At 40.6% G+C, this 12,546-nt stretch overlaps 3 protein-coding genes and 2 non-coding genes across 12 annotated transcripts; 1 reads left to right on the forward strand and 4 right to left on the reverse strand.

Moving 5' to 3' along the window:
• Positions 1-7: 7 nt before the first annotated feature.
• dimt1l (DIM1 dimethyladenosine transferase 1-like (S. cerevisiae)) lies at positions 8-3,879 on the reverse strand. Of its 2 annotated transcripts, none has more exons than XM_071482758.1 (12): positions 3,673-3,879; positions 2,816-2,889; positions 2,540-2,626; positions 1,993-2,054; positions 1,792-1,885; positions 1,645-1,694; positions 1,420-1,543; positions 1,147-1,239; positions 988-1,052; positions 814-877; positions 614-720; positions 8-497 (listed from the first exon to the last, which is right to left on the reverse strand). In XM_071482758.1, exons 1-12 carry the CDS (start codon positions 3,848-3,850, stop codon positions 455-457), a joined length of 1,041 nt encoding a protein of 346 aa, XP_071338859.1. In that variant the 5' UTR covers positions 3,851-3,879; the 3' UTR covers positions 8-454. The 2 variants fall into 2 exon arrangements, with proteins under 2 accessions (XP_071338859.1, XP_071338860.1); XM_071482759.1 differs by lacking the exon at positions 3,673-3,879 and adding an exon at positions 3,479-3,663.
• Positions 3,880-3,943: 64 nt separating this feature from the next.
• cenph (centromere protein H) lies at positions 3,944-6,699 on the reverse strand. Of its 4 annotated transcripts, none has more exons than XM_071482763.1 (10): positions 6,450-6,699; positions 5,888-5,992; positions 5,632-5,687; positions 5,502-5,547; positions 5,319-5,387; positions 5,111-5,167; positions 4,955-5,018; positions 4,543-4,594; positions 4,210-4,370; positions 3,944-4,123 (listed from the first exon to the last, which is right to left on the reverse strand). In XM_071482763.1, the coding sequence occupies exons 2-10, from the start codon at positions 5,968-5,970 to the stop codon at positions 4,031-4,033; spliced, it is 681 nt and encodes a 226-aa protein (XP_071338864.1). In that variant the 5' UTR covers positions 5,971-5,992; positions 6,450-6,699; the 3' UTR covers positions 3,944-4,030. The 4 variants fall into 4 exon arrangements, with proteins under 4 accessions (XP_071338864.1, XP_071338861.1, XP_071338863.1 ...); XM_071482760.1 differs by having other exon boundaries at positions 5,888-6,033; XM_071482762.1 differs by having other exon boundaries at positions 5,888-6,060.
• A 283-nt stretch (positions 6,700-6,982) lies between these two features.
• Positions 6,983-10,318, forward strand: LOC139624013 (betaine--homocysteine S-methyltransferase 1-like). Of its 4 annotated transcripts, none has more exons than XM_071482756.1 (8): positions 6,983-7,157; positions 7,920-8,052; positions 8,178-8,290; positions 8,359-8,580; positions 8,673-8,820; positions 8,919-9,101; positions 9,292-9,520; positions 9,782-10,318. In XM_071482756.1, exons 1-8 carry the CDS (start codon positions 7,137-7,139, stop codon positions 9,897-9,899), a joined length of 1,167 nt encoding a protein of 388 aa, XP_071338857.1. In that variant the 5' UTR covers positions 6,983-7,136; the 3' UTR covers positions 9,900-10,318. The 4 variants fall into 4 exon arrangements, with proteins under 4 accessions (XP_071338857.1, XP_071338858.1, XP_071338855.1 ...); XM_071482757.1 differs by having other exon boundaries at positions 8,389-8,580; XM_071482754.1 differs by lacking the exon at positions 6,983-7,157 and adding an exon at positions 7,172-7,290.
• Positions 10,319-10,634: 316 nt separating this feature from the next.
• On the reverse strand, positions 10,635-10,706 carry trnaq-cug (transfer RNA glutamine (anticodon CUG)). The gene has a single exon. It is a non-coding gene; the product is annotated as a tRNA-Gln (tRNA).
• Positions 10,707-11,257: 551 nt separating this feature from the next.
• On the reverse strand, positions 11,258-11,329 carry trnaq-uug (transfer RNA glutamine (anticodon UUG)). The gene has a single exon. It is a non-coding gene; the product is annotated as a tRNA-Gln (tRNA).
• Between the last annotated feature and the right edge of the window lie 1,217 nt (positions 11,330-12,546).

Consider the following 12,546-nt stretch of genomic DNA (forward strand, 5'->3'; position numbering starts at 1 on the left):
AGAAAACTTGTGGACAATCTGAATTTATTTTGAGAGAATGCACACACTCGACTACATTTATTAAATATTTTGAATGATTTAGAAAACTTGTAGACTGATTTTTGATTAGAATAATAATCCATCACAGATCCTTTTTGATGAATGTTGACTTCTCACGCACTCGGACTGTCCCTCAATCAACCGAGAAGGCTCATACAACTTCCATCAAATATCGTCCATGCATATACACATGTATATTTGTAAGGGTAAAACAGCAAACTCAATATGAGCTCTTTAAATGTATCCTCCAATATTCTTTATGTATTCTATCCAAGTATGGCAACATTGGAAATTCAGTTCATCCAAGCAAATCTCCACAAGAGGAAAAATGAGTCCAGTAGTCTCTTTCTTTCCACTCATCAAAAAGGCATTGAAGAAGAGTCATGAGGCTGTTCTCTTCAGTCCCCACTGCCATTTAGGAAAAGTGGATCCCTGCAGAGTTGAATGCATGCAGCAGCCTGAGGATGAGGAAAACACCCACAATTAAACATGTCAAATCAGTCATTTATTTTAAAGTAGGTTCTTTGGCAAAGAGCAATCGAAGAAACAATCGATTAACAGATGCTCAACTTACACCATGAAATCATCTATGTCCATGGACCTAGCTCTCTTCTCACTGAAATCAGCCTGCTGTAAAACACTCTCAATCTTCTTGCTGATGCTGAAGTCTGCTGGGACTTCCTGTTGAGGTGAAGCACATGACTTTAGATTCAAAGGGCAGTATTTACAGTGCCCTGTCAGTCGACAAAGCTGCACACTGGGATGTTCACTCACCACATTGTGTACAGAGCAGTGAATTCTGTAGTTCTTTTCCAGAAGCTGTTCCACCGCAGTCGACCTGGAAATTATGAATCAGCATGATCATCCGTTTTGTTTCCCCCAACATGCTCTTTTGACAGTGCACGCTTCAGTTAAGAGTGGCGGCGTCTGCAGCAGGCAGGTACTCACTTGAAAGCTGCATTGAGGGTTTTGTTTTTCCTTACAAAGGCTATTCTGACCAGGCCGTCCCACTCCTTTCCAGGAGAAAAGAAAACACAATGTTAAGTATCTACTAATTCATCTAATCCATTGACCACAGCGTTGACCACTTTAAGAATCAAATCTCACCTGGAAGTTAACTGGAGGGGGAGGATTTTTGGGCTCTATCCTGACAACACTTGACTCCACTTTTGGAGGAGGACGGAAATTATTCTTCCCTACCTGATGAAAGGGGGAAACAACAACAACAACAACAACAACAACAACAACACTGAGATACACTTGTTGCAACACATGAAAAATCCTGATGAATTAACCATTTACAAGAGACTGCCATGACGCTGTGGCGCCTAGAGAGTTGCCGTTAGCAGGGTGGAAAAACATCAGCACGTGCACACAGACCTTCATGAGGTGGTCCACACGAGCCAGTAGCTGTGTGTTGATGGACAGTCTGCAGTACAGCTTGTCTCCAGGTTTAGCCACCAGTCGCATGGCAAACTCTCTCTGGAACATCAACACTGCACACCTGAACAAAAGCAAACAAAAGAGGTGCTGAATACTTCATGTGGTCATGAGAAGAATGCAGTTAAAAATGGTTTTGTTTTTTTTTTTTTAAAACTTTCTTACCTGAAGAAAGGTCGATGCAGCAGTAGCTTGAAGACAAATGGTGATGAAATCTGTACAAGACATTAAGAAATGTCCAGCTTCAGATAAATGAAATAAATAATATCATCAAATCAACCGTGTGGAGCATGGAGGAGAGCACGTCTTTACCTGGTAGGGTAAATTAGCCACACAGACGTCAAAGAAAGGTAGATCTGTTTTTAATACATCTCCAACTAATATTTGAAGTTTGGTCTGCATGGGTCTGTTAAAAAACATAAATGTCCTTTCATTACCTCACATATTCACTTTGTATTTAAATGCAGATACTATGCAAATATATGTTGGCAAAGTGCCGTCGTTGTCACTCACGTGCACTGTACTCTTTTCTGAAGTTCAGCCACCAATCTGCCGTCCAACTCGCAGGCCACCACCTGCAGAGATAGCAATTACTGTTTAAACTGAACAGTGACAAATAACATAGGCCTAAATGATTATTGCCCCATTTGACTGTAAGAAGACAGTAAGAGGCTGCAGCAGAGTGAGCAGCATCAGACCGAGCAGATTTCTCAAAAGGTAAATAAGGACAAGAATACACAAATCATGTCAAAAATTAACATTACAAAGAAGCAAATTCTGTGCAAATATTAAATGCATTACTTAAGTGATTCAGTAGTGATACACCAGGGACACTACAAACCCAGGAATCTTAGTTGTGTAGACAATCTTTACTTACAGCTGTGTACATTTGGATTATGTCCTCTGACCCTTCTTATAAGGATATAGGAGGAAATTTGGAAAGCTGAATACAAACATCATGCACACTGCAGTTTATATAAAATACCACACAGAAAGGCATTATTTAATCTCAGAAAAATTCCTGTCTCAACCCGGAGCAAGACAGCACCTTTTGACTCACCTTCTTGGCCTTTTCCAGGAGTTTAACTGTCATATTACCAGTACCAGGTCCCACCTCTAGAACCACATCTGTCGGCCTCAGAGCAGCCTGAAAAACATGACACACGCCAGCTCAGACACAACAAGGAAGACTGCGTATCACGATTGTCTGCGCACAGGATTTGTCTTTAATATGCCTTTGTTTTTCCAAGTATGCATGTGTAAAAAAAAAAAAAAAAAAAACAAACTCAACTGTACATGAGCTTCTCAGTGCCAGAGCGAAATTAGTACAACCCACCTTTTCAATGATACCATTTACAACCAAAGGATTCTTCAGGATGTGCTGGCCGATGCCGGTGTTGAACATGATCCCTGCAAGAGACAACAAACAGGACACTGCATGTTGGGCTTGTGCCATGTCATTCACTAAAGCAATTCATGTTAAAACAATTAGATTCTATTTCCTACTTCCACCATTGACAACCTACTTCTAAGTCAAGGGCTCTATAGAGCTGGGCTTAAGATAATATGCACATCCACATCTAAAAAAACAACCTTCAAAAATATCTTAGTCTGCTCTGTAGGGTACAACACCAAATTCAGTCTGTGTGGTGAGTGTAACATGGGATCACAAAAATAATGTAGTGAGAAAAGTAATGACTGTATTCATTAATATAATGGGAAATACAATGTAGTGGTTTTACAATGGAAACAAAAGGCAAACACTTAGCACTTGATAGGCAATAGTTTCAACATTAACTGATAATTTGGTGGACTCTTTGCAATGCCGAAAGACGCACAAGACATCTGATAATTCAACAAGTATCTTAAACAGTGCCGCATGACATGTGGGTATCAGCGGGCACGACGAGACAATTCAAATCAATAGTTTTTTAAATAAAGTTTGGTACGTTGGAGCATAATTGGGACCGTGAGCAGAGCTTTACTAAGGTAAACAAACCTTTAATATCAACACTCGTGACAGCGAGAACTGCAGTTGCCTTTCATGCGTGTTGTCTGACACTAATATGGTACCAGGGTTGAAAACTGCTGTTTTGTATCGACATGACGATGAACTTTGACTTTAAAGCCCATTTTCTTCCAGCAGCTGACCGCGGTGTTTGCCGTCATGCTAACGCTAACACCGCTTCCTACCTTGGTTCTTCACCTCTTGGTGCTGCCTGCTCTTCTTCTCCGCCTTAACCTTCGGCATTTTTACTCGGTTATATTCCCGATTAAAGGCCAAATTTAAAACAATTATTGAAATATATCCGTCTGGTGTCGTGAAACACGTGTGAACCCCGGCTTCTTCTTCTCTGACAGGATGTGCCATAAGTTTAAAGTCTGTCTTCCTTTTCTGCGTCGCCCTCTAGAGGACAGCATCTACATTGCTTTTACAAATAATTCATACTGTTGCTTTTAACAGTTTTTTTTTTTTTTTTTTTTTAAACAGTTTTATTCATTTCTGACAATACAACACAAACACATAAACATGAGAGAATAGATTCCTTCTCTAGTCGGAGATAGGAAACTCTTCCAGTGTCATGACAATGTCTTGAAGTTTGGGATCATCCAGCCAGTTGACTTTGCAGGCCAAGAGGATGCCCTGAGGAGAAACACACAGTAATACATTAGTTGCTAAGTTCACTGCATGCATTAACCATTAACCATTTCATTTTTTGTACAATTTACCCTGAGGACATTCTGTGTCATGATGGCCATCTTTTTATATTTCTCCAGGTTGGCCTGGCCTTTCTCCAACGCTGCTCTGTACTTCTCTGTATCTGGATGCTCTTTCTTGGACATCAACTCTTCTGTCTGTTTCATTTTCTCATGTGTGAGCCGTTTCATCTCTACACACACACAAACACAAAAAAACATCAGTGCCAAATTTAGTCTCGCGTCAAAACAATTAGTCATACAGTTGTTTAACAGAAAATTACTCATTGTTAGTCATTTGTCAAGTACACATGGAGCAGGGGAAAACTCCATCACACCAAAATTAAAAATGAACTGCGAACATACCAAGTCTCTTCTTCTGTATTTCTGTAATTTCATCTTGAAGAGCTCTTGACTCCTGTTGAAAAAACAAGAAGGATTTGGGTATGAAATTAATAACCTTAATTTGGAATAACAATAATTTTAATACAAGCATCAGCTGTAGGAACAAATTCCACCTTTCAGATCGAATTAATAATTGCAAATAAATCTGTTTTAACCAGCAAATAAACAAAAAAAAATAATTGATATGACCACACACTGGGAATTTTCAAGTTTAAAGTAAGTAAATGAGTGGGAAACCAGTTTGTGGAAACTTTTTCATGAGCAAAATGCTAAACTACTTTATACACAAAAATGTTTAAACACAACAATAACAGTGCAGACAATGGAGCAATGATTAAATGATGGACACACAATGGACGTTGAGGCTGCTTACTGTCTGAAGTTGTTTTATACGAGCACAAAGACTCATGCCGTGATCGCTCAAAGCTTTCAGTCCACTGAAATAAAAGCAGAAATGTTAAAATCATCAAAATAAAGTCTTAACAAAATGAATGAACGAGTTGTTTCAGTAAGTTGTGAGTTGACATACTCAGCCTCTGAATCACTCTGTTTCAGCTTTTCTCCAATAGCATGCCACATCTGCATTCTGAAAGACCCCAGTCAAATTAGTGAATGGTCAAAGTTAACAAAGGTTCATGCCTTGTATATCATATAATATACTTTTATATTGTTTTATCATATATGCAGAGAAATCCAGCATTTATCACAAAAAAAAGATAGTTCTTAAAGCAGTTCACCTGTGCAGTGGCAACGTGCTGTTAAAATGATTCGTCTTGACAATTTCCAGTTCATTGACATAATCTGGTCTGGAACAATTGATGAAAAATATATGTGAACAGTGTGAATTCTGAAGTTAACTTTAATCTTACATTTGTTTGAAATTTTAGAGCCGCAAAATTAGGCTAAATGCAAATACTCACAAGTCTCTCTCAGCTTCAGATGTGCTGCATGATCTCTTACTTTTTCCTGTTACAGGAAACTTGATTTTAATGCCTTGTTTGTGTACTTCATGAAAATATAGCATGACGGAAATAAAGCACTTTCATATACCTGCGTGGAGCTGTACTGCCATCTCAAAGCACTGGTTGGACATCTGCTGTCTTATTCTGACAAGAGAGTGAATCCGGCAATTACAAAGATTTCAACCATTGTCACAGGACAAAAGCTTTCATGGGTGCGTGATACACGTGGATGGAAAGTGAATCTTAACCACTGGTGTTGGGGTGTGATTTATCAAATAAACCAGCACTCAGCCACTGTGAAATGAATAAAAATTGAAGTGTTAAAGCAGATGTGGAAGAAGAACCTCAGCATGTCTGCAGGCGAGGTATCCCTCTCTCCGGAGGAACCATCAGGAGCAGGAAGGTCATTCAGTGCCACGGCCTCCATCGTGTGGTTGAGGTTCCCCAGGCTGTCAGATGGGTCCATCAGAGAAAGTCTACTTCAGATCTCCTGTGTTTGATCCAAGGAGCACAACCACTGGACCAGTGCAGTACTGACAGATCACTACTCGTTACTATGCAATTTGCTAAAGTTAAACTAATAATCAACTAGTGGTCTTGTCTACATGAGAAACAACAGTGACTTACTGCTTGTGTAGAATGACACAGTATGAGAAACTAGTCGAAGAAGTTAAAGTGAGGTGTTCGCCTCTGGTGGTACACATGGAGCAGGAAATGAAACTACTCCAAGTACAAGTGCGTAAAAATGTACTTCAGCCCAACACCTCGGTTAATGTACTCTGCCTCCGGTAAAGTACACAAACATTTCACGCCACAACATGCTTTAGTCAAAGTCAACATTTATCTCCTATATAACGTTACCGAGATGAAACTGGGGGCTGGTGGAGGTGAATTAAAACACCTTACCTCGTTTAATTGACCTAAACGTTGCCCTTACACCGAAATTAGACAAAGACAGTGTTACGTTAGCCACTAACTACGGCTGAAAAAAGATTTCACACGTGAAGCTTTGTTTACTGTCGCTTCAGAGGAGGTTTTGTTTACACCGGTTCGTTTGAGATGCAAACCCCGCCAGGAAGTGACGACAGCCCGTCACGTTTCTGCGCAGCGCCCCCTGCGGGCCGGGAGCGACGGCTGCCGAGTCTGTGTGCGGACCGTGGATGTGTCATAAGACCAATACATCCATGGATGTGTTACAAGACCAATACGATAATGTTTCTTCTTATCTTAATATTTCCATACATGCGTGTAAAAGGACGTGCTAATGTGCTAATATGTGCTAATAGCTATTAGCTATTAGCTAAAGGTAGACTTGATTCATTAAACATGACGCAGCGCCAGTGTCCAAACAGAAAGTACTCATTTCCATCATCTCCAGACTTTCTTGGTTGGTATTCTGCATCTGACGCACGGAATGAGTGCATGAATCAGTCCTTTCTTTCTTCCGTTTGTTTTTGTTTTTACAAGATAAATCAGGAGAGCTTCTATAATATCGCGAGATTATCGTGCTGCTCTCTGTGCACCGTCGGCCGGAGAGCAGTGATTTCTGCGCAGGTTTGGTGCTGACCGCTGCACCCAGACGACCTGTCAGCGATGGAGAGCAAGAAGAGCAAGGTATGAGAAACTGCAGGTGGTTTCGCGTAGGTCTGCGCTGAGTGTTATGGGCTTCACTCCTGAGAGCAGGTGGTCGATCAACAGAAATTCGCTCCCTGAACATATGAAATGCACTAGTCTGCAAGTAGAAAAGGTGAACAGGCGCCTCTGCGCTGAAGAGAAGGAGGTGGAAGTTCACCTCATGCTGTTTAGTGCCTCCAGATTAACAAGCTACACTGTATGCACCGTGTAAGATGTGTGTAGTGTGTGTGTTCTTCTATTCTGATAGATCAGTAAATGAAACAAAAGTGATACACTTTTTACACAAGAGCAGGATAGCTGTGGACATTTATCATCTGATCATTTGATTTGGCCAAATTGATTTGAGTTTAAGATATGCTTTGCTCAATTTGAGTGTACTGGTCTTTCATACACTTCTTGTCAGGGGGGCAATGTAAAATATTAACTATTTATGATGTTATTCCACAAAGAAAGGTGACAGTAAGAAATACACAGGTCATAAATAATATTGACAAGTGAGCACAACTGATTGACGCGTTGACCTACTTATGGAGGCTGTGTTGTAAGTGTTTGATATCAATAATTACATGACGTATTCATGCACTAAATATTAAAAATGCATTAAATATTCTGCACAACAATGTGAGACAGACCATTTTCAGAAAACCTTAATTAAAGTGAACAGAGTGCATCATGACGTATATCTCAGGCACCTGAGTTAGGCTTGTGTGTGTGTGTGTGTGTGTGTGTGTGTGTATCCAGGGCATCTTGGAGCGTCTGAATGCTGGGGAGTTGATTGTAGGAGATGGAGGTTATGTTATGCAGCTAGAGCGACGTGGCTATGTGAAGGCAGGACACTGGACACCTGAGGCTGCTGTTGAACACCCTGAAGCTGGTACATGTTACATACTCTCGTCATTTATTAACATGACAGCAGACTTGCTTCTCTTTTTTATCTGTTTATGTATTTGCCTTTGTTTTCACAATAAGTCGAGCCTTGTTTCTTCCTCGCTCTGTCAGTGCGGCAGCTGCACAGGGAGTTTCTGAGAGCGGGAGCCAATGTGATTCAGACATTCACCTTCTACTGCAGTGAGGATAAGCTGGAGATCAGTGGCAACGTCACCAACATCACTGTAAGTAAAAAAAAAATCAAGCAGTTAAATCAGAAAATCTTATATCTTTATTATTTTGCTTACATTAGATGACTCCGGTTGGTTCTCCTCTGACTCAGGGGGCTCAGATCAATGAGGCAGCCTGTGACCTGGCCAGGGAGGTAGCCAATGAGGGTAATGCGCTGGTCGCTGGGTGCGTGTCTAAGACTCCCTGTTATGAGAAGAGTCACAGTGAGACCGAGGTCAAGGCCATCTTTAAGAAACAAATGGACGACTTCCTCAAAAAGGACGTCGATTTCTTTATAGTAGAGGTACAAGCAGATAAAACAGATCTCAATGTTCGTTTCTACTGCTTTTTGTCCCAAGCGAAGAATGACCGATCCAATGCACGTTTCTCCTGCAGTTTGTCGATCATGTGGAAGAGGCAGTGTGGGCGGTGGAGGTGCTGAAGACCAGCGGTAAACCAGTGGGTGCAACACTGTGCATCTCCCCTCATGGAGACATGCACGGAGTCCCACCTGGAGAGTGTGCCGTCAGGCTGGTCAGAGCTGGTACGTGGACCTCCTGTCAGGTGGTACTTCATGTCAGAGAGTCTTAGCTGTGCAATCTGAATGTGTTTTGTGTTTTGTGTCCGTGCGTTCGTGTACAGGAGCCGACATTGTTGGAGTAAACTGCCACCTGGACCCTCTGACGTGTGTTCGTACAGTGAAGCTGATGAAAGAGGGATTAGAGAAAGCTGGTCTCAGAGCCCATCTCATGATCCAGCCGCTGGGCTTTCACACACCTGAGTGCAACCTCGGTGGATACACCAGCCTACCTGAGTACCCCTTTGGTTAGCATTTGTATATTTGTTTTGTGTATTTTTTATTTTTTTGTGTATTTGTAATTTTTTGTAATTTAAGTATAGAATCAGCATTTGAGTGTAGAGCTCATGTTTTGCTACCTTTAATCAATATGTACACTTTGATGAGAGTATTGTTACAACAAAATCTACAAAGTGGAATATTATATTCCCCTCTCAGCAATGGAGACCAGAGTAATCACCCGCTGGGATGTTCATAAATACGCCAGAGAGGCTTACAATGCAGGGATTCGCTACATTGGTGGCTGCTGTGGATTTGAGCCATACCATATCAGAGCTATAGCAGAGGAGCTGTCTGCAGAGAGAGGATCACTCCCTCCAGCTTCAGAGAAGCACGGACTCTGGGGAGCTGCACTGGAGATGCACACTAAACCCTGGGTCAGAGCCAGGTAAGACTGAGCAGAAACATGGCTTCTGCATGTCCACATTAGTCAGCTCTTTTTAAATTATGCTGCAGCATCTGCATTAAACATATAGAAATAAGACTGAAACAGTGGCACATATTGTATTGAATATATGGTGGCATAGTGTCGTTTACAGCAAAAGATGTAAAAAAAAAAAAAAAAAAAAGCATAGGGGAAACTGGACAGTGTGTTTCTGTCCTGCACAAGTGTTGGTTTATCACCACCTAAACTCAAAATTTGTCTTAGGGCTCGTCGAGACTACTGGGAAAACCTCTTGCCTGCTTCCGGACGTCCCAAATGCCCCTCCATGGCCACACCAGCTGACGACTATGAAAAGCAGCTGAAGTCCAGCATACCAACATAATTGTTTGTACTACCATACTACTCTACTACACAATTTGTTGTAGCCTTAATATTTTCTACCTTTTTTTAATAACAAGAATGACAAACAATGAGTATTTCATCAAAAGTTTTGTCCTTTCCCAAAAACCAACATCTCTTCTCAGTATTTTCACTTTATTATTTGGCATTGTGTTGAGGTGACACATACCATGTGCTCACTGTAACTTGGTTTAATTGTTTGTGAATTTACAACCTCTCTTTCTTTTTTCTGTTCTGTAACTGTATGCACTATTCATAAACCTACTGACAGAGTGTTCAAAGAAACACAGCTGATCTTTTCACTACACTACACACTGCTGTGTTTCTCATTGTATGAGGGTATTTTGATGTAAATGTGTTCACCAAATATCCTAAATAAACGCACCTGTTTAGAAAATCAAAGATCTCCTTCTCTCACCCTGCTCCACACACATGGCTCAATGTTTCTCATGTTACCTTTACACCCTGAGTCAGGGTAAAAGTCAGGTTAAGTTAGAAGAAAGGTAATAAAAGTTCATTAAAGAGATATGACTAAATAAACATAGACTTGCACAACTTCTGTTTATGTAATACCTGCAAACTTGCATATAATCAATAGTTTCTTCCTCTGTGGTCATCTGCATTGTTCACTTCTGTTACAGAATTTCTTTTTTTTTTTTATATATTATTTTATCGCTGTCGATTGAGGTCAAGGTTGACACCCTGGATCAAAAGGCTCAGGTCCCACCGAGATTTGAACTCGGATCGCTGGATTCAGAGTCCAGAGTGCTAACCATTACACCATGGAACCACGTCCGGAGGGGCTTCCCGGCTGGTTAGAAGTGGGCAGAGGATTTTAACTTGTCCTCTGTAATTTGCCAACTTTGATTGATTTAAAAGTTTGTTGCAAGGCTCCAGTTACTTTTTACTATTTATACGAATTATACGATCACTGTCAATTAAATCCTTTTTTTCATAAGGCTTCCTCTCTTTGGTTACAGCTAAGAATGTGATTTAATATTAATGGACATAAAGCACACTCGCACTGACCTGTTGTGCCTTATAACAAACAACACTGACAGGCGCAAAAACGTCGAAATTTAGAGATAGAGCAGTTCATTTGATTTATAGAACTCCTGACGAGAATATAGACTAACTTATATTTGTATATATCCATTTATTTCCTGCTTGTGTTTTTTTATCTTATTTATTAGTGTAGCATTCATCAACTGTGCATGTTCAGCTCTACAGTATTTGTATTTCCGCTGTCGTACACCGGGTTTACCTGCAGTATTTAGGGATTAGCAGCAAGGTGAGATTGAAGGGGCTGACATGATGCCAGGTTCACCTTTCAAAACCATGAGGTTCCACCGAGATTTGAACTCGGATCGCTGGATTCAAAGTCCAGAGTGCTAACCATTACACCATGGAACCATGTCCAGCCAGGGTCTCAGGCCCTTTCGTGGAGGCCTATGTCTTTAGTTTGGTAATCAAAAAGGTTGCAAAAAGAAATGTGTCACACGTTTCTGTGTTCATTACAAAAAAACCTCTAACTAAGAATTTCCATTAGACTTGTTTTCCTATCTTTCCCCTGTTTGACAATGTTTTTCCCCACTGCAGTTGTCCCTGTAAATCCAGCCATGTGAGTTACAAAGGTACTAAAATCATATACCAGTTGCATTAATGCCTGGAGAGGTTGCTGGTGCATTGCTGTTAATGGTTTTACGTGAATCAATTTCACTATATTGTTGTTTTTACTAAAGGTGGGAGCACATAATAAAAGTGGTCAAATATCAGCAGCCAAGAAAAACATGGATTGAAGAGCCAGAGTAGAAGAGCATAAGTCAGAGAGAAGCAAGTATCAGAACCACCTATTTCAGCTGGCAACCAGTAGGTAGGTCTGAATTTCTAAACCTATTATTTGTCTTAGATCAAGATCAAGATCAAGGAATCTCAGCAGGCATTTTTGTTGGCTCCAAATATACTTCGGGTTTGGCTGTGCTGTTTGTTAGTTGGTGTTGTTGCCTCTTGGCTCCTCACCATTGCCGCTGCCTATCTCTGTCCTGAAACTCTTCTCTCTAATCCTCATTATTCTTAGCTAGATAACCATAAATCGGTATTCTGTAAGCTGTTGACAAAGAAACTAAATATAAACTGCCATAGGTCATGGCCGGGGCTCACTGCAGCAGAGGTAAACTCTGCTAGAACCCATTAAGCAGGCTGGATTTTTTCTGTCTCAAGGCTGTGACCATTAAAGGGGAACACTTTTCCATTCCTGTCCTCTGAAACAGTCCAGCCAGTGTGTGTAAACAATGACAAGTCAGCAGCTCTCTCTCACACTTCAACCAGATGGCTCGACGCATCTCTCTGTGGATACTTCACAGTTTAAATGACACATTTTCTGCAGCATTTTTCTAACGTTTATTTCAAGATTACATTAATAATTTTGGGAAGCAATTGTTTTTGGACCATATCTCATCCATAATGACTTAATTTTGACAATAACTGATATAACTGTTGTATATTCCATGATTTTTTTAAAGATCTTAATATCACAGTAATACTGTCATTTGATTCCTACATTAGAAAATCCATCAGGTGTAGTGTGAATGTAACTATTGAAATATTTTACTGGTATTTATTCATCTGTT

This window comes from Trachinotus anak, unplaced genomic scaffold (assembly GCF_046630095.1).
Source record: "Trachinotus anak isolate AG129_WGS33_773 ecotype Australia unplaced genomic scaffold, CSIRO_AGI_Tana_v1 ptg000008l, whole genome shotgun sequence".
NCBI lineage: Eukaryota > Metazoa > Chordata > Actinopteri > Carangiformes > Carangidae > Trachinotus > Trachinotus anak.